The sequence below is a fragment of the Blennius ocellaris genome, assembly GCF_963422515.1.
Source record: "Blennius ocellaris genome assembly, chromosome: 8".
NCBI lineage: Eukaryota > Metazoa > Chordata > Actinopteri > Blenniiformes > Blenniidae > Blennius > Blennius ocellaris.
The window spans coordinates 4,450,388-4,474,899 of NC_137657.1; the positions used below are offsets into that span (position 1 = coordinate 4,450,388).

Below are 24,512 nucleotides of genomic sequence, written 5' to 3' on the forward strand. Positions count from 1 at the left end.
CCACAAACTCCTCATGACCACGTCCAGGAGACGGGGGACCACAAACTCCTCATGACCACGTCCAGGAGACGGGGGACCACAAACTCCTCATGACCACGTCCAGGAGACGGGGGACCACAAACTCCTCATGACCACGTCCAGGAGACGGGGGACCACAAACTCCTCATGACCACGTCCAGGAGACGAGGGACCACAAACTCCTCATGACCACGTCCAGGAGACGAGGGACCACAAACTCCTCATGACCACGTCCAGGAGACGAGGGACCACAAACTCCTCATGACCACGTCCAGGAGACGAGGGACCACAAACTCCTCATGACCACGTCCAGGAGACGGGGGACCACAAACTCCTCATGACCACGTCCAGGAGACGGGGGACCACAAACTCCTCATGACCACGTCCAGGAGACGGGGGACCACAAACTCCTCATGACCACGTCCAGGAGACGAGGGACCACAAACTCCTCATGACCACGTCCAGGAGACGAGGGACCACAAACTCCTCATGACCACGTCCAGGAGACGGGGGACCACAAACTCCTCATGACCACGTCCAGGAGACGGGGGACCACAAACTCCTCATGACCACGTCCAGGAGACGAGGGACCACAAACTCCTCATGACCACGTCCAGGAGACGAGGGACCACAAACTCCTCATGACCACGTCCAGGAGACGGGGGACCACAAACCCTCAACAGCAGCAGGAGACACTTCACTGTATTCTGCAGCAGAAGCTTTCATTAAAACTGACTCTGCTGAAATTGTAGTAATTTTCATTTGGTATTTGTGGAAATACAGACATTTTCATCACGTGTACTCTGCGCCACAACAAAGGAAAACTATATAAAGATCAAATTTGAAGTTGGTTTTTTTTTTATGGCATATTTTTACCAGTCGGGATGAAATTAGGTTGCAGGTGAAAATGAGTTTGACACTCATGGATTAAAGGATGTCTTATTAACAAAAAAGAAAGAAAAAAAGACGAATCTGTGTTTGAATAAGTTATAGAACAAAATTAAGTCATGTTAAGAATTTAGATGTTTGGATCACAACATGAAGCTGATTTTAATGGAACATTCTGGTGCAAAATACGTTGAAATGCACAAAACAAACTGATGCATTCTACTTGTTTCTGGTTCTCCAGCAGTACGACTCGTCTTCACCTCTGGAACGACGCCCCAGAAGTGTAGAAAGAGTGTCCTCTCTCTCTCTCTGGCTTGTTCCAGGTTTTAAAAAGTGTGTTGCTCCAAGCAGCCAATCAGAAACCAAACCCTATATAGTGTCATCGGGGGTTCAGCCAATCACAATCAAGGTAGGCTCCTCCCCTTTGGCTCCTCGTACAATCAGGCAGCTCTGCTCTGGCACATGGCACCACGAGAGGAAGTGCTTCCTCCTCTTCCCATAGATGGGCTTGTGTGTGGGCGGAGCCAGTCCAGCTCACACAGACACAGCAGATTGTGAATGTAGCTCCTATGATCCAATATTCTAATGGGGGAAAAATCCATAAACTTTCACTACAACGTGTTTGGATCATGAGGAAGAGTTGAACAGGATAATATGACCCCTTTAAGACATTTAAGGTCATTTAAATGTTCACAATTTCCCGGCTCGGGCCTCAGGCTGGACGCCTCTGACCTCGATGGTTCTTGGAGAAGTATTTATTAAATCTTCCGCTGAATCAGCCGCCACAGAAAGCGTAGCCCTCCCCTCCTGCCGCTCGGCCTCGTCTATGAATTAGTCATCGGGTGATAACAAAGAGGTGGAAATATCGACCGCGCCGCTGCCGTTTCAAAAAGGTTAATGGGAAACGGCTTCTGTTCACAATTTCTGTCTCTCTCTCTCTCCCCCTTTTTTAAACTGTTTGCTTTTAATCATGTGAAATGTAATTTTAATGTTCCTTCAATGTGTCGTTTCAAACGGCCTTCCCCCCCTGAAATGCTGCTGTAATAAAAGGCATTGATTATTTGCGCTGTTTTAATGCAACAATCTTGTGGGATTACAGATAAATTGAATTTTAATACGCCTGTAAAGTGGGAACAGAGTTAAATCTGCATTTAATTATATTGTGCTTTTTTCCCTCCTATCCGCTCAATCTTCAAGTTCACTTCAAGACAGACATTTAACAGTGATCTTTAAACAATTACAATGTGTTCCAGCAAACACCAAGTCTTTTTTCCCTTCCTCACAGCGACACAGCAGCTTTGTTCTCTTCTAATCTTTAATAAAAACACATCTGCTGATGTTATTTCAACACCAATTAATGCAAACGGGGACGTTGCAGTTAGTTTGTTGGTAAAACTGCCTCCTGGCTACCGAGGTAGTGTTGCTGTGTAAATAGTTTAGAACAAGAGTGAAACGCCGGCAAGACAGTGAAGAAGAACAAACGTTCTTTTCTTTTTTTGTTTGTTCAGAAAACTCAAACCTTGAATATTTCCAAACTGAAACACACAAACTTCATCAAAAATATCCATTTCATAAATATCACCCCTGATTCTGATGCTGCTTTAAAAGGCCTTACATTTTTATTCTTACGTAAAATATAATTCTTTTTAAATAAATATAAAAATCCACCAAAGCAGAAAAACTGGCAAAATTAATTAAATAAAGACACCATTAAATAATCAATTTATTACAATTGGAATTAAAATATACAAGAAGGCCATTGCTCGGCTAATCCCCCACCGGAGGGCTTTATATTTTCTCACAAAGCAGCTCTAAGGCAGCACACTTGGTACACTAGAGGGTGTTCCATGGGTCCTAGTAGATCATTATGTAGAATCTGAAAGGTCTTCTTCATAAGCTATGTCAAAATACGTCTCCAGAGCCCAAAAGGTGTTTTTATGCACTTAGTGACCCTGTGACCTGATATGCAAATGAGGTCCTGGTCACCATGGTGCCCCTTCTCCCCAAGTGGAGTGTCCATGTGTGAAGTTTGGTGACTGTGGGCCCAGGAACTGCTGAGAAATGAGGAGAAATGTTTATATGAAAATACATGTATTGTGCAACCATGACGAGCAAACTTCAGACCCTACCAATCTTCAAGGTCAAGGTCAGGTCACTTGGTGTACTGGAGGTTATCCCTGGAGTGTGTATCATGTGTGTATAACATTTCAGAGCCCTAGCTCAAAAACCTAGGCCTCCAGAGCTCAAAATGTGTTTTTAAGCACTTCGTGACCCTGTGACCTACTTAATATGCAAATTAGGTCAAGGTCACCATAGTATCCCTTCCTCCTCTGAGATGTATCCACATGTGAAGTTTGGTCACTGTGGGCCCAGGGGTTGCCGAGATATAGGTAGAAACGTTCGAACGGACGGACGTACGGAGACTGTTTCAAGATCCCCCTTCGGGGCCTATCGGCCACGGCGGGGGATAATAAATGACCTCATAAAGCAAAGTACTGAATCAGCACAACAAAAAGTAACTAATTTGTGAAATATTAATTTTTTTTGTTTACACAAAATGAAATTTTATTTTTAATTCAAATTACACATTTAATTATTTAATGTATTTATTTATTTAACTTTGGCTCATTTACATAATGAAATAAACAAACAATAAACTAATTATTTTTTAATTAATTAAAGACACATTTATATATTTAATTGAAATTTTAATAAATTAATGACAATTAATTATTTCATAATGTATTTATTTATTTTTGACACATTCAATCCTCCATAAAACTCAAGCAGATGTTTGTTTTCTTTATTCCACAGGCTGGTTTTCACTGAGGCGTCTGGGTTTGACCTTGTTTGGGCTGGAAACCGTGAGTCATACCTGGCAACCCTGGCGCCGACCGGCGAGCCGCGAGTCAGTAGCCCGGCGGGACTTCACGTCGTCTCTCTTCAGGGGCCTGAAAACATCCGTTCACGTTCACACGGCAGCTCCAGTTTGAAACCATCACGCAAGAAAATCTGAATTGAGCCTGAAGACCAGCAGAGTGGGCGGAGCCTGAGGTGTGACCGTGCCGCCACTCCCTGTTTACATGACGCTTCTAGTGAAAATATATTAGATTCAGATCTAATAATCTGCAAAGGTATATATTGAGAGAGAGAATATGTTCAATTTAAATATTGCCACACTATAGTATGTCCTTAAAATGCAATTGATGAAAATTAAATAGTATATTATTAATATTATTGGTAAATGTTCAATATTATTAATATTAAGTACATGTCATGTATCCGTGTGTACGTATGTATACATATAAATTGTATATATAAAACTTGTGTAAATTAGTGTTTTTCAACCTTTTTGAGCCGAGACACACTTTTTTCTTTGGAAGAATCTGGAGGCACACCACCACCTGAAAATGTTAAAATGTGAAACTCTGTAGCCTCTATTAACAATATAAAGTAATTCTCATCAAAGTTTTATCAACAGGAATCAAGTAAATACAGAAAAAAGTATTTCCAAATGTGTTTTTTTAATTGTGCCTCCCTCAGTGTGAAACCTGGACCTGATGGATGAAGAGCTGAGATCCTGGTTCACATTCTTCCTTTTCAAAAACTTCTCCATCAGTCACTGACACAGTACTTTGATACAAGATGGTAGCAGGAGGTGGAGATTAACCACACTGACGTCTGTCACTTTACATTTCACCGGCAAAGTTCTGTGCTGCCCTCTAGTGGGGAAGAGTATTTATACATGATTACTCTGCAACACACTGTCGGCTGGGAGAGCAAATGATCTTTAGAAAAAATGTGAAATTAGATCATTTCCCACGGCTCACCTGACGAGACCTGGAGGAAACACCAGTGTGCCGCGGAGCAGTGGTATATATTGAATGTGTATTGTAAAAATAGTAACCTGAGCGTTAGAAAGTGAGAACCTTGAGGAGTGTTTTGTGAAGCAGGTGTGCATAAGCTCTGCTTCAAGGCGGGTCGGTTTGATAACCGAGTGTCCTTCGTTCCGTTTTGGTTTTTTGGAAATAAATCCAAAGTTGCAGATTTTCTGCAAGTTCAAGCGTACGAAGGGGAAATGGCCACCAACCCAATCCAAGTGAAGCGTTGTGAGATCTCCTTTTTACCCACAAGTCCTAATCGTCTTTTCAAATGAAAACACAAGGTTCAGGTGAACCACAAGTACCGTGTACTGCGTCTTCAGGACACGGGAAGTAAAGGAAGTGAGTGTGTGTGTGTGTGTGTGTGTGTGTGTTGCAGGCGGAGCAGTAAAACAGAAGTCGCAGGCCTTTTGTCACAAGCCAACCACAGTGTGTTTTTATTGGGTGCTTCAGTAATACAAGTGCACGACAAAACCACCCTGCGACTGCAGAGGTGGCGGGTAAGCCAGGAATATACAAGTCCTGCCTCTTCCGCAGGCCGACCTTTACGCTCGCCGTCTGCCTCAAAAGCCTTTGAAAAAATACATACAGTAACAAACAAAACCAGAGGAAGTTCTTAAAAAGCAATGGGGGGGGGGGGGGGGTCAACTGACGCTAACCTTCCCGTCACATGCAGTGTAACATATCGATGACAAATACAACAAATAAAAAAAGAAAGGAAATAAAAAGAAGGAAACAGAGTCAAAGCTTTTTGTCTGCATGTTTGTTCCAGGTGCCACGAAGGAAATGAGAATACATACTGTATAGCTGGAGGACGATGTGCATGATCATTATTATATTCTGGGGTTTGTTTTTTTTGTTGGTTTTTTCTTCTCCAATACGACACTTCCAACATTCAGATATTGGAAAATAAAAATCCCAATCTACTCTTTGTATAAAAAAGAAGCTTTCAAGTCAACAAGGAACAAAGGACTTTTTTTTGTTGTTGTTTTGTTTGATTTTGTTTTTACACAGAAAAGGTAGATAAAACTGGGAGGCGGAGGAGGAGGAGGAGGAGGAGGAATAGGGGGGGGGGGGGCAGGTATACTGTTGCACTTAGTGAATGTGCTTTGACAGACTAAAGGGCGAGAGAGGTAGAGAGAGGTTCAGTGGAGGAGGAGGGAGGTAAAGGAAGGGGCGGGTTTAACATGGTGTGTGTGTGTGTGTGTGTGTGTGTGTGTGTGTGTGTGTGTGTGTGTGTGTGTGTGTGTGTGTGTGTGTGTGTGTGTGTGTGTGTGTGTGTGTGTGTGTGTGTGTGTGTGTGTGTGTGTGTGTGTGTGTGTGTGCGTGTTGCCTATGTGGCGTATCTCTTCGTCCACTGTTTGGCTATTCTGTCATGCTCTGTTCTGTTGGTCAGGTACTGTGTGGCGATGCTTCCCACCAGGGGGTCGGCTGGAAGGGGCGAGAGAGAGAGAGAGAGAGAGAGAGACATGGAAATTGAGCAGGAGTCACAACAAAGCTTCTCAGCCAGTCAGCCATAACATTATGACCAGTGACAGGTTGCATGGAGGACCAATGGACAAGCAGTAAATCCCGGCACAGTTTTAATTCAGGCCATAACAATCTACGTTAAAAAAACAACTAAATTGCTTAAGACTTTCTGGTTGACACAATATGAACGTAGATAAAACGGACTGATTTAGACGGTTCGTCTTCTTTCAGTAAACTTCAATACGGTGTTTTTGTCCATGTCAGCTCGAGAAGGAATGTCATGTATTCCCTGTCTTGGCTCCATCACTCCATAGTTTTTAACAGAGGGAAGGTGTTTCTCTCTACAATCTCTCCTGAACGGAAAGACCTTCACCTGCCCTCTCAATCCTGGGTATTGTTTTTAAAAACTGTGGTCTCAACATGATAAAAGAAGGTTTTATTCACTCTGAGTCACTTTGGTTTTCCAGCTTGAAGGGTTAAAACCGGCATGGCTCCTTTAATAAGAGGTTGGGAGTGGACCCTTGACTTTAAGGGGTCGTCCACACCAGAACGCCGCTTCGCGTAAACCAGCGCTTTTTGGCCGGTCGTCCACACCAGGCGTCATTTTAGAAGCCCGAAAAGCGTTTTCTCTTATTTTGTGGAGCACGGGGCCCAGAGTGGAGAAAATCCCCACTGTGGGGATGTGAGGTGAAAAAGATGACGTAATCCCCACCGCTGTCCGCAATGTCAACGAATAACCACAACAGTGGTGGACTAGGGACTGCAGGGGGCGCTGCAGGAGCCACTGAGGAGGAGGAGCATACACCTATAGAACCTAGAGTTATAAAGAATCTATGAGCAGGAGTCTATTTTTACATTTCTATGTACTCCATGTCTTCTGCATTTTGGGTGTATTTGGTGAGTCACAGCGCCCCTAAAGGCCTGGCAGGTGTACTACATGTGTACTACATGTGTACTACATGTGTACTACATGTCCTGAGTGTGTTCAAAATGACGTATGGAGGTTTTTTTTGAGAACGTCGGGGAGAAAAAATGTGGTTTTGGCTCGTGTGGAAGGGCGTCGAAATGTAGCACAGATAAAAGAAATGTACTTCCTCATTCCAGCCGCCTGTTTATCAAAAGAAACGTCGTCGACGCCTCTCTTCCTGACGAGGACGACTGCTGTAACCCTGTGGTCTGGTATTGAATTATTTATTTTTCTATTTATTTGTTCATGTTATGTCATGCCATTTCACAATATATATATCTATATATATATATTTATAATTTGTCATCCATACATAAAGAAAAAGGAACAGAGAGAAGATCAATCTTGTGTTTTCTGTTCCTATTAGCACTTTACAACCAAATCAAATCAATGTGATTCCCCATCGTTCCACCTCGACTCACCAGGTCACACAACATCACAACAACAGCCTCCTTTTGTCTTACAGTTCTACAGTTAGTCAAACATTTTCTTAAACTTGTAAACACTTGAACAACATTTAAATTCCACACTTAAAGAGTTCCACAGTTTTACTCCATAAACAGATGGACGTTTCTGTTTCAACGACGTCGTGCAAACATTGTTCTGAAAGTTGTGTTTTCTCCTCTGGCAAACGGTTTGTGCAACAAAATTACTTTGATCGTCGTTTGGCAATTTTTTTTGTTTTGCTTTCCACATAATAATCAACATTTTTAAGTCGACAAGGTCCTTAACTTTAAGAAGTTTATTTTCAATAAATAAAGGATTGGTGTGTTCTCTATAAACTTTCTTATGATGATTCTAATGGCTCTTTTTTGCAACAGGACTAAGGGCTTAGTGGTCCTGGTAGAAGTATTAGAGGTACTGGTAGAAGTATTAGTGGTCCTGGTAGAAGTATTAGTGGTACTGGTAGAAGTATTAGTGGCCCTGGTAGAAGTATTAGTGGTACTGGTAGAAGTATTAGTGGTACTGGTAGAAGTATTAGTGGTACTGGTAGAAGTATTAGTGGTACTGGTAGAAGAATTAGTGGTCCTGGTAGAAGTATTAGTGGTAATGGTAGAAGTATTAGTGGCGCTGGTAGAAGTATTAGTGGTCCTGGTAGAAGTATTAGTGGTCCGGGTAGAAGTATTAGTGGTACTGGTAGAAGTATTAGTGGCGCTGGTAGAAGTATTAGTGGTACTGGTAGAAGTATTAGTGGCGCTGGTAGAAGTATTAGTGGTGCTGGTAGAAGTATTACTGGTACTGGTAGAAGTATTAGTGGCTCTGGTAGAAGTATTAGAGGTACTGGTAGAAGTATTAGTGGTCCTGGTAGAAGTATTAGTGGTCCTGGTAGAAGTATTAGAGGTACTGGTAGAAGTATTAGTGGTACTGGTAGAAGTATTAGAGGTACTGGTAGAAGTATTAGTGGTACTGGTAGAAGTATTAGAGGTACTGGTAGAAGTATTAGTGGTACTGGTAGAAGTATTAGTGGTACTGGTAGACGTATTAGTGGTACTGGTAGACGTATTAGTGGTGCTGGTAGAAGTATTAGTGGCGCTGGTAGAAGTATTAGTGGCGCTGGTAGAAGTATTAGTGGTGCTGGTAGAAGTATTAGTGGTGCTGGTAGAAGTATCAGTGGTACTGGTAGAAGTATTAGTGGCGCTGGTAGAAGTATTAGTGGCGCTGGTAGAAGTATTAGTGGTGCTGGTAGAAGTATTAGTGGTAATGGTAGAAGTATTAGTGGCGCTGGTAGAAGTATTAGTGGTCCTGGTAGAAGTATTAGTGGTCCGGGTAGAAGTATTAGTGGTCCGGGTAGAAGTATTAGTGGTACTGGTAGAAGTATTAGTGGCGCTGGTAGAAGTATTAGTGGTACTGGTAGAAGTATTAGTGGCGCTGGTAGAAGTATTAGTGGTGCTGGTAGAAGTATTACTGGTACTGGTAGAAGTATTAGTGGCTCTGGTAGAAGTATTAGAGGTACTGGTAGAAGTATTAGTGGTCCTGGTAGAAGTATTAGTGGTCCTGGTAGAAGTATTAGAGGTACTGGTAGAAGTATTAGTGGTACTGGTAGAAGTATTAGAGGTACTGGTAGAAGTATTAGTGGTACTGGTAGAAGTATTAGAGGTACTGGTAGAAGTATTAGTGGTACTGGTAGAAGTATTAGTGGCGCTGGTAGAAGTATTAGTGGCGCTGGTAGAAGTATTAGTGGCTCTGGTAGAAGTATTAGAGGTACTGGTAGAAGTATTAGTGGTCCTGGTAGAAGTATTAGTGGTGCTGGTAGAAGTATTAGTGGTACTGGTAGAAGTATTAGTGGTGCTGGTAGAAGTATTAGTGGTACTGGTAGAAGTATTAGTGGTGCTGGTAGAAGTATTAGTGGTACTGGTAGAAGTATTAGTGGTACTGGTAGAAGTATTAGTGGCGCTGGTAGAAGTATTAGTGGTGCTGGTAGAAGTGTTAGTGGTACTGGTAGAAGTGTTAGTGGTCCTGGTAGAAGTATTAGTGGTCCTGGTAGAAGTATTAGTGGTCCGGGTAGAAGTATTAGTGGTGCTGGTGAAAGTATTAGTGGTACTGGTAGAAGTATTAGTGGCGCTGGTAGAAGTATTAGTGGTACTGGTAGAAGTATTAGTGGCGCTGGTAGAAGTATTAGTGGCACTGGTAGAAGTATTAGTGGCTCTGGTAGAAGTATTAGTGGTCCTGGTAGAAGTATTAGTGGTACTGGTAGAAGTATTAGTGGTCCTGGTAGAAGTATTAGTGGTACTGGTAGAAGTATTAGTGGTGCTGGTAGAAGTATTAGTGGTCCTGGTAGAAGTATTAGTGGTACTGGTAGAAGTATTAGTGGTCCTGGTAGAAGTATTAGTGGTACTGGTAGAAGTATTAGTGGTGCTGGTAGAAGTATTAGTGGTCCTGGTAGAAGTATTAGTGGTGCTGGTGAAAGTATTAGTGGTACTGGTAGAAGTATTAGTGGCGCTGGTAGAAGTATTAGTGGTACTGGTAGAAGTATTAGTGGCGCTGGTAGAAGTATTAGTGGCACTGGTAGAAGTATTAGTGGCTCTGGTAGAAGTATTAGTGGCTCTGGTAGAAGTATTAGAGGTACTGGTAGAAGTATTAGTGGTCCTGGTAGAAGTATTAGTGGTACTGGTAGAAGTATTAGTGGTACTGGTAGAAGTATTAGTGGTACTGGTAGAAGTATTAGTGGTGCTGGTAGAAGTATTAGTGGTACTGGTAGAAGTATTAGTGGCGCTGGTAGAAGTATTAGTGGCGCTGGTAGAAGTATTAGTGGTGCTGGTAGAAGTGTTAGTGGTACTGGTAGAAGTATTAGTGGTCCTGGTAGAAGTATTAGTGGTACTGGTAGAAGTATTAGTGGTGCTGGTAGAAGTATTAGTGGTGCTGGTAGAAGTATTACTGGTACTGGTAGAAGTATTAGTGGCTCTGGTAGAAGTATTAGAGGTACTGGTAGAAGTATTAGTGGTCCTGGTAGAAGTATTAGTGGTCCTGGTAGAAGTATTAGTGGTACTGGTAGAAGTATTAGAGGTACTGGTAGAAGTATTAGTGGTACTGGTAGAAGTATTAGAGGTACTGGTAGAAGTATTAGTGGTACTGGTAGAAGTATTAGTGGTACTGGTAGACGTATTAGTGGTACTGGTAGACGTATTAGTGGTGCTGGTAGAAGTATTAGTGGCGCTGGTAGAAGTATTAGTGGCGCTGGTAGAAGTATTAGTGGTGCTGGTAGAAGTATCAGTGGTACTGGTAGAAGTATCAGTGGCGCTGGTAGAAGTATTAGTGGCGCTGGTAGAAGTATTAGTGGTGCTGGTAGAAGTATTAGTGGTAATGGTAGAAGTATTAGTGGCGCTGGTAGAAGTATTAGTGGTCCTGGTAGAAGTATTAGTGGTCCGGGTAGAAGTATTAGTGGTCCGGGTAGAAGTATTAGTGGTACTGGTAGAAGTATTAGTGGCGCTGGTAGAAGTATTAGTGGTACTGGTAGAAGTATTAGTGGCGCTGGTAGAAGTATTAGTGGTGCTGGTAGAAGTATTACTGGTACTGGTAGAAGTATTAGTGGCTCTGGTAGAAGTATTAGAGGTACTGGTAGAAGTATTAGTGGTCCTGGTAGAAGTATTAGTGGTCCTGGTAGAAGTATTAGAGGTACTGGTAGAAGTATTAGTGGTACTGGTAGAAGTATTAGAGGTACTGGTAGAAGTATTAGTGGTACTGGTAGAAGTATTAGAGGTACTGGTAGAAGTATTAGTGGTCCTGGTAGACGTATTAGAGGTACTGGTAGAAGTATTAGTGGCGCTGGTAGAAGTATTAGTGGCGCTGGTAGAAGTATTAGTGGCTCTGGTAGAAGTATTAGTGGCTCTGGTAGAAGTATTAGTGGTCCTGGTAGAAGTATTAGTGGTGCTGGTAGAAGTATTAGTGGTGCTGGTAGAAGTATTAGTGGTGCTGGTAGAAGTATTAGTGGTACTGGTAGAAGTATTAGTGGTGCTGGTAGAAGTATTAGTGGTACTGGTAGAAGTATTAGTGGTACTGGTAGAAGTATTAGTGGCGCTGGTAGAAGTATTAGTGGCGCTGGTAGAAGTATTAGTGGTACTGGTAGAAGTGTTAGTGGTACTGGTAGAAGTGTTAGTGGTCCTGGTAGAAGTATTAGTGGTCCTGGTAGAAGTATTAGTGGTCCGGGTAGAAGTATTAGTGGTGCTGGTGAAAGTATTAGTGGTACTGGTAGAAGTATTAGTGGCGCTGGTAGAAGTATTAGTGGTACTGGTAGAAGTATTAGTGGCGCTGGTAGAAGTATTAGTGGCACTGGTAGAAGTATTAGTGGCTCTGGTAGAAGTATTAGTGGTCCTGGTAGAAGTATTAGTGGTCCTGGTAGAAGTATTAGTGGTACTGGTAGAAGTATTAGTGGTGCTGGTAGAAGTATTAGTGGTCCTGGTAGAAGTATTAGTGGTACTGGTAGAAGTATTAGTGGTCCTGGTAGAAGTATTAGTGGTACTGGTAGAAGTATTAGTGGTGCTGGTAGAAGTATTAGTGGTCCTGGTAGAAGTATTAGTGGTGCTGGTGAAAGTATTAGTGGTACTGGTAGAAGTATTAGTGGCGCTGGTAGAAGTATTAGTGGTACTGGTAGAAGTATTAGTGGCGCTGGTAGAAGTATTAGTGGCACTGGTAGAAGTATTAGTGGCTCTGGTAGAAGTATTAGTGGCTCTGGTAGAAGTATTAGAGGTACTGGTAGAAGTATTAGTGGTCCTGGTAGAAGTATTAGTGGTACTGGTAGAAGTATTAGTGGTACTGGTAGAAGTATTAGTGGTACTGGTAGAAGTATTAGTGGTGCTGGTAGAAGTATTAGTGGTACTGGTAGAAGTATTAGTGGTACTGGTAGAAGTATTAGAGGTACTGGTAGAAGTATTAGTGGCGCTGGTAGAAGTATTAGTGGCGCTGGTAGAAGTATTAGTGGCTCTGGTAGAAGTATTAGTGGCTCTGGTAGAAGTATTAGTGGTCCTGGTAGAAGTATTAGTGGTGCTGGTAGAAGTATTAGTGGTGCTGGTAGAAGTATTAGTGGTGCTGGTAGAAGTATTAGTGGTACTGGTAGAAGTATTAGTGGTGCTGGTAGAAGTATTAGTGGTACTGGTAGAAGTATTAGTGGTACTGGTAGAAGTATTAGTGGCGCTGGTAGAAGTATTAGTGGCGCTGGTAGAAGTATTAGTGGTACTGGTAGAAGTGTTAGTGGTACTGGTAGAAGTGTTAGTGGTCCTGGTAGAAGTATTAGTGGTCCTGGTAGAAGTATTAGTGGTCCGGGTAGAAGTATTAGTGGTGCTGGTGAAAGTATTAGTGGTACTGGTAGAAGTATTAGTGGCGCTGGTAGAAGTATTAGTGGTACTGGTAGAAGTATTAGTGGCGCTGGTAGAAGTATTAGTGGCACTGGTAGAAGTATTAGTGGCTCTGGTAGAAGTATTAGTGGTCCTGGTAGAAGTATTAGTGGTACTGGTAGAAGTATTAGTGGTCCTGGTAGAAGTATTAGTGGTACTGGTAGAAGTATTAGTGGTGCTGGTAGAAGTATTAGTGGTCCTGGTAGAAGTATTAGTGGTACTGGTAGAAGTATTAGTGGTCCTGGTAGAAGTATTAGTGGTACTGGTAGAAGTATTAGTGGTGCTGGTAGAAGTATTAGTGGTCCTGGTAGAAGTATTAGTGGTGCTGGTGAAAGTATTAGTGGTACTGGTAGAAGTATTAGTGGCGCTGGTAGAAGTATTAGTGGTACTGGTAGAAGTATTAGTGGCGCTGGTAGAAGTATTAGTGGCACTGGTAGAAGTATTAGTGGCTCTGGTAGAAGTATTAGTGGCTCTGGTAGAAGTATTAGAGGTACTGGTAGAAGTATTAGTGGTCCTGGTAGAAGTATTAGTGGTACTGGTAGAAGTATTAGTGGTACTGGTAGAAGTATTAGTGGTACTGGTAGAAGTATTAGTGGTGCTGGTAGAAGTATTAGTGGTACTGGTAGAAGTATTAGTGGCGCTGGTAGAAGTATTAGTGGTGCTGGTAGAAGTGTTAGTGGTACTGGTAGAAGTATTAGTGGTCCTGGTAGAAGTATTAGTGGTACTGGTAGAAGTATTAGTGGTGCTGGTAGAAGTATTAGTGGTACTGGTAGAAGTATTAGTGGTCCTGGTAGAAGTATTAGTGGTACTGGTAGAAGTATTAGTGGTGCTGGTAGAAGTATTAGTGGTACTGGTAGAAGTATTAGTGGTGCTGGTTGAAGTATTAGTGGTACTGGTAGAAGTACGACCCCAGACTTCAGCACAGTAACTGGAATATGGGAGAATCATTAAAGGAACCAAGCAGATTCAACAGGCCACAACCAAACACATTAGAATTAGGCGAGGAGTGAGGAGGTATGACGAGGCGTGAGGAGGTATGAAGAGGCGTGGCGAGGTGTGAGGAGGTATGAAGAGGCGTGGCGAGGTGTGAGGCGAGGCGTCCTCACCTGGGTTACAGTCGGTCAGCAGGGAGCAGATGGACAGCAGCACCTTGGAGATGGTGAGCGCTGGACTCCAGTTGTCCTTCAGGATGTCCAGGCAGATCACACCCTGGCTGTTGATGTTGCAGTGGTAGATCCTCGTACGGAACGTCACCTGCAACACACACACACACACACACACCAGGCGGGGTTTGAAACGGTGCCAAGCCTTTTCTTTTCTTTTTCACAATTTTAAAAAGGAGCCTCCATCAAAAAACGTCCTCTCAATGTCGTCATGTTGAAACATCAGTGGGTAAGACTTTCGCCTCACGGTGAGAAAATCCCAGATTCCTCGGGTTTGGGAGCCGTTTGAAATGGAATGGAGGATAAATGTGTCTCAATCCTCAACAAATCGCCACAGAATGACTTGAAAATAGAAATGACTGAGGTGCAGAGGGGGAATTGTGATGTTTGGGGAAGTTTCCTGTGTTGAAGATAAGAGCACAGCTCACAGAGAATGGAGAAAACTTGGCATTTCAAGGCCCAAGAAAAAGGCCAAATGCGACTAATAGCGTCTGATGAATGCGGCTGTACTCGCCTTGTGACTGGACTCAGCGCGCGGCGGCGGTTTAAATCAAATCCGTGCCACCTGTGGTTTACAGAGTGAGAATACTGAGCTGCCGTTTGGAAAAGCAGCGCCATCAAAGGAAACGACCTTTACAGTCGCAGCCAACGGACGCAAAATGAAGAGTTCAAACGTTTCAGTGAAGAATGACGCTGCCCGAATTAAATCTGGCTTCACTTCCCACCATGGCCAACAGACAGCCCCCCCCCCCCACCAAACACACAGTTTTTCTACATTCCCTTGTGGGTTTCCGTAGTTGCTGTTGCATGACGGCGCCTCGTTTACTTTTTACTTTGGGATGGTTTTAACTCGGGGGGGGCAATCACACCAATAAAGTTGAGGTTTTGACAACATAGCTGATGCCTGCAGTCAATTTTAAGTGCATTGAGGAAAACAACTACATTGAAACTCGTCTTTTCCTTTTCTTTCTTTAAGCCAAATCTCCCAGCCTGAGCTGGATGCAGGGAAATGATCCCAACTTCAACAACCCCAATGTAAAAGCCCCACTTCTCCTGTAAACCCATCAATGTTTCCAGCTCTGGCTGGAGCCTGAATTAGTGGGAGAAGGTTTAGAGAGGAGGCTGAGTCCAGGGGGCAGTTGATAGACGTTTGTCTTTAAATAGAAAAGCTGAAGGTTCAATTCCCAATACCCCCTTGTCCACGTGTCAAAGTGCCCTTGAGCAAGACACTGAACAACAAAACTTCCCTCTTCGCTCAGCCTCCACTGGTGAATATGATTAAGAGTGAAGAAGCTTTGAGGGCTTGTCAAGTGGAGGAGTGAAACACATTTCCTATGTAGAGTCAGTGGACGATCCTCAAGCTCTAAATACCTTTCTATTCTGGGATTTGATCCACTCCCTCAACTGGCCAGGCGACGGAGCAGAGCCGCCACGTGAAGGGTGCTTTGATATGATAAATGCGCCCTGCTGGGGCAATTCCTTCTTCTGTCATGAGACCCTGTCATGAGACCCTTTTAGTGTTTAACCCCCCACATGTTTATCATTGCATCCGTTTTCAACACGTCTGAAAAAGAACGCTGGAGTCGTCTCGGTCTGCAGATGTTATCGTTTTTCATTTGTGTTCACGTCTACTACCGATAACCCAACTGGCTCGTCGCCAAAACTGCAGAGCGCCGACGGCGCCGCGTTCAGGCGGCTAACGGCTAACGGCTGGTACCGCTACTTCAAGACGCTTCCATCACAAGCCGATATTCTAAACCTGATGGTCTCAAAGCATCCGCAAGATTTCTGCTGACTCGGGTCATTTCAGTCTCATTAAACTGTCCAGAACTCCTCATTCGTAGCATTTTGACTGGGGTACGACTGCATTTGACCATTTAATTCATTATGTCCACTAGGTTTCACATGGAAAACCACTGAAGAAATTCATGATTCATGAATTTGGGGTAATCGTTTTAGCTGCAGTTTAACTTTAACTATCACATATCAAGATTGGTCTTCTCAAAAACCTTCATTGTTTTATGAGAACATTTTTAGAACTTCTAACTGAAACAGAGATGAATGACATGTTACAATAGACTAAGTTACGACATAAACAGCGCCGATAATACACTTTAATTAACATCCAACAAGCGATTAAGATTTCTGCTTTCTCTTGCCGATCTTATAATTAAAAACATTACAAATATTGGATATTTAATTAAAATACTACTTTACTAAAAAAGAAAACAAAATATTAAAATGCGAGCTAGATTAGTACAAACTATGTTTTAAAACGTTTTCTAACAAGCTCATATCTGTCAAGGTGAATTTTTTTTGTTTAAAATTAATGATCACTTATGGTGCAGTCACCTTGTGAGTTTTATATTCATGAGTAATAATGAGTGAGTGTGTGTGGGGGGGGGGCAGTTAAAAGCTGCTCTGGCCTTTATTCTCATTAGCACACGGTTCCAGTGTAACGGATCTGGACACGATTAGTTAATGTTATTGAATGTGTGCAAACCTGCAAAAGCAATAAAAACACACTCAAACTTTGAATACATGTCTGTTCTTATCGGTATAAAAAGACAGTTTGACTGAGAAGGTCTCACATGAAATCTGCAGGCCGGCCAGCAGAGGGCAGCCTGGTGTGAAACAACAATGGCAGTGTTGTTGTTCACTCTGAATATTGCAGTCCGGCGTCCGAGTGTCAATTAGTTCCTTGACGTGTGGCTCATAGCAGCCCCCCCCCCCCTGAAACCCGCCGGAATAGCAGACGCTCCGTCACAGACCACCTCCAACCAGCTAACGGCCACTCAGCGCCTCACTTGTTTACGTCTGCCGTCTGGGCTGGGATTTGAGCCCCACGTCTGTCTAGAGCCGACACTTGACACCCCGGTTTCCCCCCCCCCCCCCCCCGCTCCTCCGCTCGCCAACATCTGGCCCCGCTGACCTCCACCCCGGAGGAGGAAGCGTCTAATGAGCCCCTGGCATTCCCAGGGAGCCGCGCGAAGCGGGCCGTTCTAAATAACGGGACGGAGACGCGGCCACCTGGTGGCCTGGGGGGGGGACGGCGGCCCTCAGCGCTCAGGGTCGGAGGGTTTCTAGGGAGGAGAGACGGCGAAGGCCGAGGTCCGGGGGCATTCAGCCACCGACACACATTTCTATAGAGAGGGAGGGTATGGTGGCTGTGGGCCGAAACGCTGGCTGTGAGGGGGGCTTTGGCTGCAGATCACAGTGTGCTGGAGGGGCAGAAAGGCGGGGTGGGGGTGGAGGGGGTTGTACTGGAGGGGGCGGAAACACTCGAGCCCCTCTGGCTACAGAAAGCTGGGCCGGAGCCTGTGGATTTGTTTGAGTCTGCTGTCAAACACAGAGCTGGTGGTTACACTGCACAAAGGGCGAGAGAAGGAGGGAGAGGAGAGAGTGAGGAAGCATGGGGAGGGGTGTGCGCAACACCGAGGGGGGGGGGGGGGGGAATGAAGGCCGAGCGAGAAGGGTAAGTGGGTGCAGTGCGAGCTACAAGGAGATTGTGTCCGCCAGCCGGAGCTGGTGACGACGTCTCCTCGCCACCAGGAAGACGCAGCGTGGAAACAAGAGCAAGACGTCCCGGAGGCGACGGGCGGTTCAGCGTCCAGACCGTCTGCACTGGTCACAACAGTCGCTCGCAAATAGAGCGGCGACAACAGACGATCTTACCGTCCCACCATGGTAAAATGCTTTCTGCTTTCCCGTCACGTCGTGCCGTCGTTAAACAAGCGCATGGATTCCGCTCCTCCTATATAGACCCTCAAAACGCCGGCGCCGCCAGGAGCCGACCCTGATTCTGGCCGAGGAGCTGAATCATTATTGCATATTCTAACGAGCATTAGGGCTCCAGCACGGCAGCCACTTCCTGTCCGACCTTCAGCGGCGATGTAGGCACTCGTTGATGGAGAACTCCCTCCGTCAGTCCAGGAGGACGGGACATTTATGGTCGCAGAGCGTCAGGTTTTCAACTGATTCTGCCAACTCTCAGTGGTACGACTTTGAAAATGTTAAGATTGATACTTTGCTAATGTCTAATGAGGAGGAGTTAAGATCAAGTCATTGATTGCTGCCAGGCTAAACTTGCATAATAAGAAACGCTCTTCCACCTGCACTTTTAAACAGTCGAACTTTGTCGTCTTGTTAAACTCATAAAGACCTGTCGGATCCTACTTTAGGATTCTTAATGACTGTGAGGAAATGGAAGGTCAGTTATATTGGTCGGTTTGCTCCATAATCTAAACATTGTTTTATGGTTTTAGGTCACTGAATAATGGAAACAACCAAAATAAAAGGTTGTTCTATTGATTCCAAGCAGAAGCAAACAACTGTCAGTGTGGATAAACAACATCCTGAGACCTACTTGTTAGGGCGGCTCAGCAGTTTCAACCATTTACTGAAATAAAGGCTCCGTTTACGGACGACGTTTAAGTGAAAACTGAAAACTTTTGTTGCATTCTGGGGTCCGCTGCAAAACACAACCCTTCATAAAACAGCTCCCAGTGTGGAACTTTTCGAAAATGCTCTGATTCAGTGTCCATGGAAACAGAGACGTTCTGTTTGCTTCCACAGTGACGTCACAAGTCCCTTTCCAAGCTGTCCTGGGACCTGGTGGTTTGATCTTCAATAACAATGTAACCTGGCTGTCTGTCCATATGGACGTCCTGTGTCCTCGCCATGGTGTGTGTGTGTGTGTGTGTGTGGCTTCATTACATAATAATCCCACCAACAGCACCACCTCATGGCCTGGCATGCAAACTGCATCGTTTTCACTGTTTCCTCTTTTCCGGTGGAAAATGAAATAGTTCTCAAAACTTCAAATGAAGCGAGGCTATGATGAATTTTCTCATTGCAGCTGGTGTGGTTTTGGTTGAACGCCAGACTTTCTGTTGTTTTGCACATTTTACGATACTATTGCAAAAAGTTAACCGTGTGCCAGTTATTAACTGTTAATTAGAGATATCCAGTAAATCTCTCTAAAACGCTGTCTACCTGTGTTTACATGAGCTCATTTGATATTTCCCTCTCTGCTTTCGTTAAATTCAACCATGAAATGTTTCATGTGAATCAACAGTCTTGTCCTCCTGATGAACAAGGCGTCTGGCTGGTTGTGCCCCGCCCTGGTGACGACACGTGTCCAAGACCAGCCGTGCAGCAGTCATACTGCGACGTCACCCACACGCCAAGCCCACTTTTAGTTTATTTTCTCTCCCCCTAGACGAACAAACGACCCAGATTTATTCTCCACCCTTTTCCAGAGTCTTTCACAAGTGGCGTGGTGCGGTGCCGTCAATAATCCGGCTGCGACTCAAACACACGTGTGTTTCCCCAAGAGCCGTGCGCCTGCGGGGCCGCTGACCTTGGGGGGTTTGAAGGGGTAGTCCGGCGTGAAGGCGATGTCCAGGAAGAAGACGCCCCCCTCGTACACGGAGCCCGGCGGCCCCAGGATGGTCGACCTCCACTCATAGATGTTGTCTCCTTGGGGCCAGCGCTGGGGGGGGGAATGGAAACAAAAGACTGGTTAATATGTTAATGAGCACGACGCGCCGGAATCCACATCCCCCGGTGCTCAAGCTGCCGGAGGGCCTGGCAGATTTTTTTTTGGGGGGGGGGGGCAGCTGAGGCGGTAATGCTCGCTTCTGACAAGTTAATGACTGAGATTTGAGGAATGCTGAAGACGTGATGGTTTGTTTTGTTTTTTTTGCTTCAAGGCTATTTTAGCAGGATTCACATTCTCGTTCAAAATTTCTATTTGGCTAAATTGCGTTTCCGGCAATCGGGAGATGATGAAGCGTCTCAGATTTTCTGACACAAGTGAGAGTCGAGTTAAAAACAAAGAATGCAAGGAAAACTGTTCCTGTAAGGAAAAAAAAAAAAAGGTCTTCATCGGCTGATGGGTTCAAAACGATCTCGCATCTGAGACGGTTGTTTTTCTTCACCAGATGAGTTTTTATGCCGAGTGGCGGCTGAAGGTCACATCTGTTGTTGGGCCTGGTAATTAATGCCATTTCCATATTAGCCCCCCCCCCCCCCCCCCCCCCCCCTCATCCGTTGTTTGTGGTAAGACCCTGATCTGGCACCGAGCCAGGAGGAAAGACCGGGACAATGTCCAGATCACAAAGCCCGGGACAATGGACAATCCCTCACATTTCATGTAATTACCAGGGATGGCGTTTAAAGCCAACCCTCCACTGCTGGCAGATGTGCTCACACACACACACACACACACACACACACACGGCTCTTCACTATTATTTAAAGCGATATTGTGAGACAGACATTTCCTGGAAGCGTCCGTGCGATCGCATCAAACAACAAGCTGTTAAAAGCAGCATGTGACCCAGAGGTTTCCTTTGACCGTAGATCATTCGCCTTAAATAGAAATAAGACACCCCCCTCCCCCCCCATTCAGTTTCAACACACTCGAATTTCCACTAATCTGCTTCTTTTTTTCCCTTCTCCACACTGCCCCTCACTTAAGCCGTCTTTAATTAGCTAATTATGATTCCGTCTTCTTGAGGGAATTACATCAGGACACCATGTTGATAGGAAATTCTCAGAGGTGGATTCTTTTGTTACAGACACAAAGAGAACCTTTTTTTTTTTTTTTTCTTTGTCTGAAAATACAGAATCAAACGAAGTGGATGTGCCACGCCGGACACTGCTGGTCTGTCTTTGTTCACGTACGGTGTGGCGGCACATTGTGACAAATTAATGGAGGCTCTCAAAACCTTTACTGTACAAACGTGAAGCAAAATCGCAAGAGCAAGGCGCTTTCACTTGATGCTGCGGCGGCAAGGTTTGAGTGACGAAACTCACACATTTGTCTGTTAATCTCGACGAGGGAACGAGAGGGGGGGGGGGGGGGGGGGGACCTCAACGTCTGTCAGAGACTCTGTGGTCGAACCCGAGATGAAATAACTGCAGTAACCTTTGGTGTACATTCTTTTTAAGCTTCCTGTGTACTCAGCAATGCATCAACATGTGAGCTGCTTCTGCTGGAACCACAAGCGCCGTGTAGAAATGAAGAAGAAGAAGAAGAAAAAAACTAAACCCCAACCTATGTTTAAAAAGATAAATAGAAGCTGTAAAGTGGAATCAGGTGTGGAGGTATTTGGACAAGTACCTTTAGATAATATTGACCCAGATACACGATGCTGGTATTGGTACTTTTGATATATTCTAATATTTGGCACTTCAACTACAGTTTTTTCTTCCAATTATATTTTTTACAAACATACAGATACCCCAAAAACAAAAAGAACAAAAAGAACACTGAATGAAAAACAAAAAACCCCAAAATAAATAAAGAGAACAACAACAAAATAATAAAAAAAAAAACATTGAGGTACACTTTTCCTGCCTCTTCATTTTTTTGGGTTGAAAATTCAAATATTAACACAATATAAATACTTCCAGATCTCGGTGAAAACCTCTCTCTTATTGTTAAAAGTATACGACCGATGTTCCAACCTTGAGGGTCAATTCTACACGTTAAGCAGGATGTTACCCTTGATGATGTCACTCCTCTGTGGATGAAGGTTGAACAGGTCTGCAGAGTTCTGCTGGTCGACACAACCAAAGGAGAGCCGCTGCATGAACGTGTTGCAGTAGTGGAAGTGGTCCCGAGGTGGACGGACAGACCAGGGCCTACATAGGCGCAAGAGGAGAACTTGTCCTAAAGGACGCACATGCCAGAGAAGTGTGTTGAAAACGATGGGCGCTTTGGTTCAGCTTTGCCAGGCACAAATAGTTCCACAAGAATAAAGCCACAAAGGCATCAAACCCCCCCCCACAACGACATAAACGAGGGCGAGACGCGCCACAAAGTGCCGTCGGTACTCGGCTGGTATTGCAGCCTTCTGTTGTGTACAATTAGAGAGGACTGTGATATCTCCACTGACGTGATTTAATCCAGGCTGAACGGGGGGATTGGAGACGAGACGTCATGCAGCCAAAGCTTTGTCGAATAAATTACAGCCCGTGCTTGACTCAATAAAATCTCTCTCCGGTCTGCTCTTAAAACTGCCAAATTATCACGTCAGGGTTCCGGAGGGTTCTCCTGGACTCAACCACGCGTGCGATTCCTCATCGCGCCGTTGCTAATCTGCACAGGAACAAGCTGAGATTCTTCAATTCACCGATTGCCTGAAGACGTGCCGAGTGAGACTCGGAGCCCACGATTACAAAAGGAAGAAGGGAAAGAAGAAGAGAGAGGAGGAAAAACAAGCGTCTCCCACCCTGGAATGATGACACAGTGGGTGTGCCGACGCAACGTCCTCCAGAACCACGCCGATCCCGCACACGCACACACACATTCCTGCTGGAGTGTTTTGTAATGCCGCCGATGTGTATTTCCACGCCTGACGCAACCAAAGGTAAAGCACCATGTTGGGTAATCCTGTAATATTTCATGTGTATAAAGTGTTTTGACAGCTCATCCTTCAAATGATCATTCCTGTAGCTTGAAGTGGAATGTTGAACCACCACATGAAGAAACACTCCAACGACTAAACCAAATGCTTTTTGGTTTTTTGAAATTAACTTTTATTTTCAAGCAGCAAACATTCACTTTAATTCCAGGTTGTGAGAATGTGCGTCCAGCGTGTCTCAACACCACAAACCTGAAGGCCTTCAAAGAATCCGTGTCTTCGTCCGAAGATGGAAACATGCAAACGGTTGAACAATCTCTGGGTTTTTTTCTTTTTCTTTCTGGAATTCAAGCGGTATCCAAAAATAAATTCTAATTTAATTCCACGCCTCATTGAACAAGTGTCCAGTCACATTCTGTTCTTGGATCTTTCAAGAATCGGCATTCTTTATGTTCTTGTGTCAACAACAAAAAAAATTTAAAATGCAATGTTTATGAATAATGCAATTGGTCGTGAAACATCCAGAATTGAACAAAAAAATATTCTATGGGGGCATTTTAAAAAAAAATAATAGTGGTGCAATATTTAATAATGTAATAAAGGTTCAACTCATTAGGTAATAATGCCACGTTTTGTAATAACTTGTTACATATTGCGACAGTTATCACATGGTCCACTTTTTGTGGAAAATGTGATCATTTGCTGCATTATGTAATAAATGTTGCTCTTTATCTATAGACGTGGTTCTTTGTTTAATAATGAGAAAAAATTACAATTCAGTTGTACAAGAATTCTTCATTAGTCTTTGCTGTTGCTCACGTCCAGACGACACAGTCGTAGTAGAACGCGGGATCTGAGTCAGGTTGAACTCTTTAACTCACCCCTGGTATGGCTGGTAGGGTTTTAGTTACAAGACACCAGCAACTGCTTTTCTTCAACAAATGAAACCAGATTGTAAATAAAACATGTTGGCTCCTCTTCGCTCAAATTGTGTAAAACTACTAAACACAATGGGCAAAACACAAACGGAGGTTTGTCCCGTTCAAGCTTCTGTTGAGGAACCAAAAGTTCTTTCAAACACATTTTGGGTTGTTTTTGAAACACAACGATTTGGTGGAGAAGCCAGCAGCTTGCATCGTCCTCAGGGAGTGTGCGTTGAGCTGAAAAGGCCCAAACGTGTTCAAAGAAGAATGAGGACAAGCATTATTGGTAGAAATCCATCCATCCATCCATCCACCCATCCAGCCATCCACCATCCATCCACCATCCATCCATCCCACACACCGACGATGTCATTTTAGGTTGAACATCTTACTTCAAATGCACGTTTCTGGACTGTAGTAAGAAACCAGAGTATTTGAGAAAAGCCCACACTAAAAATGGGGGCGAACGCAAAAACAAGGGAAAGTCATGGAGGCCAAGACTCGATCCAGTGACGTCAGAGCGCCAACCACTGAACCGCCGCGCGGCTATTTAATACAACATGCGCAAGTCCCCGCCAGTCAATGAGTTGTCATGTAAAATATGATTAACATGAGCTCGGAGAGTTAATGCACCACTTTTTACTCCGAGCTTCACAGAAAATTCTCTCTCCTTTGTGCTTCGTCAGTGTGAGCTTCACCAGGCGATCCCGAGAGCATTGAAAGCTTTTCCAACGTGCCTGAGGATTGAACCTGACCACTTGTTGGCCCCCGCAATGCTCTCTCTCTCTTCCCCCCCCCCCCCCCCCCGTGCCGTCGAGAGAATCACAAAAAGACTGCTCATTCTTCCCTCACTGAAACGCACACCTCAAGGTAACGCTTCTTATTATGGCGACACAATTCAGCAGCGATGAGAGACGCACCACGAGTTCATTTCCCCCCAAACACCCCTAAAATAGAAGCAGGTGCTCATTTCTTGTGGGACTGAGGAGGTGGAGGCGG

General features: G+C 44.3%; 1 protein-coding gene across 1 annotated transcript in view; it reads right to left on the minus strand.

The window, feature by feature from the left end:
* Window positions 1–5,193: 5,193 nt before the first annotated feature.
* LOC308133031 (ubiquitin-conjugating enzyme E2 E2-like) overlaps window positions 5,194–24,512 on the minus strand; it is a 38,037-nt gene continuing 18,718 nt past the window's right edge. The window contains 4 exon segments of the mRNA XM_080500287.1: window positions 5,194–6,218; window positions 14,159–14,306; window positions 19,578–19,699; window positions 19,702–19,709. Of these exon segments, the coding sequence (XP_080356413.1) occupies window positions 6,121–6,218; window positions 14,159–14,306; window positions 19,578–19,699; window positions 19,702–19,709 (376 nt within the window). The 3' untranslated portion in view covers window positions 5,194–6,120.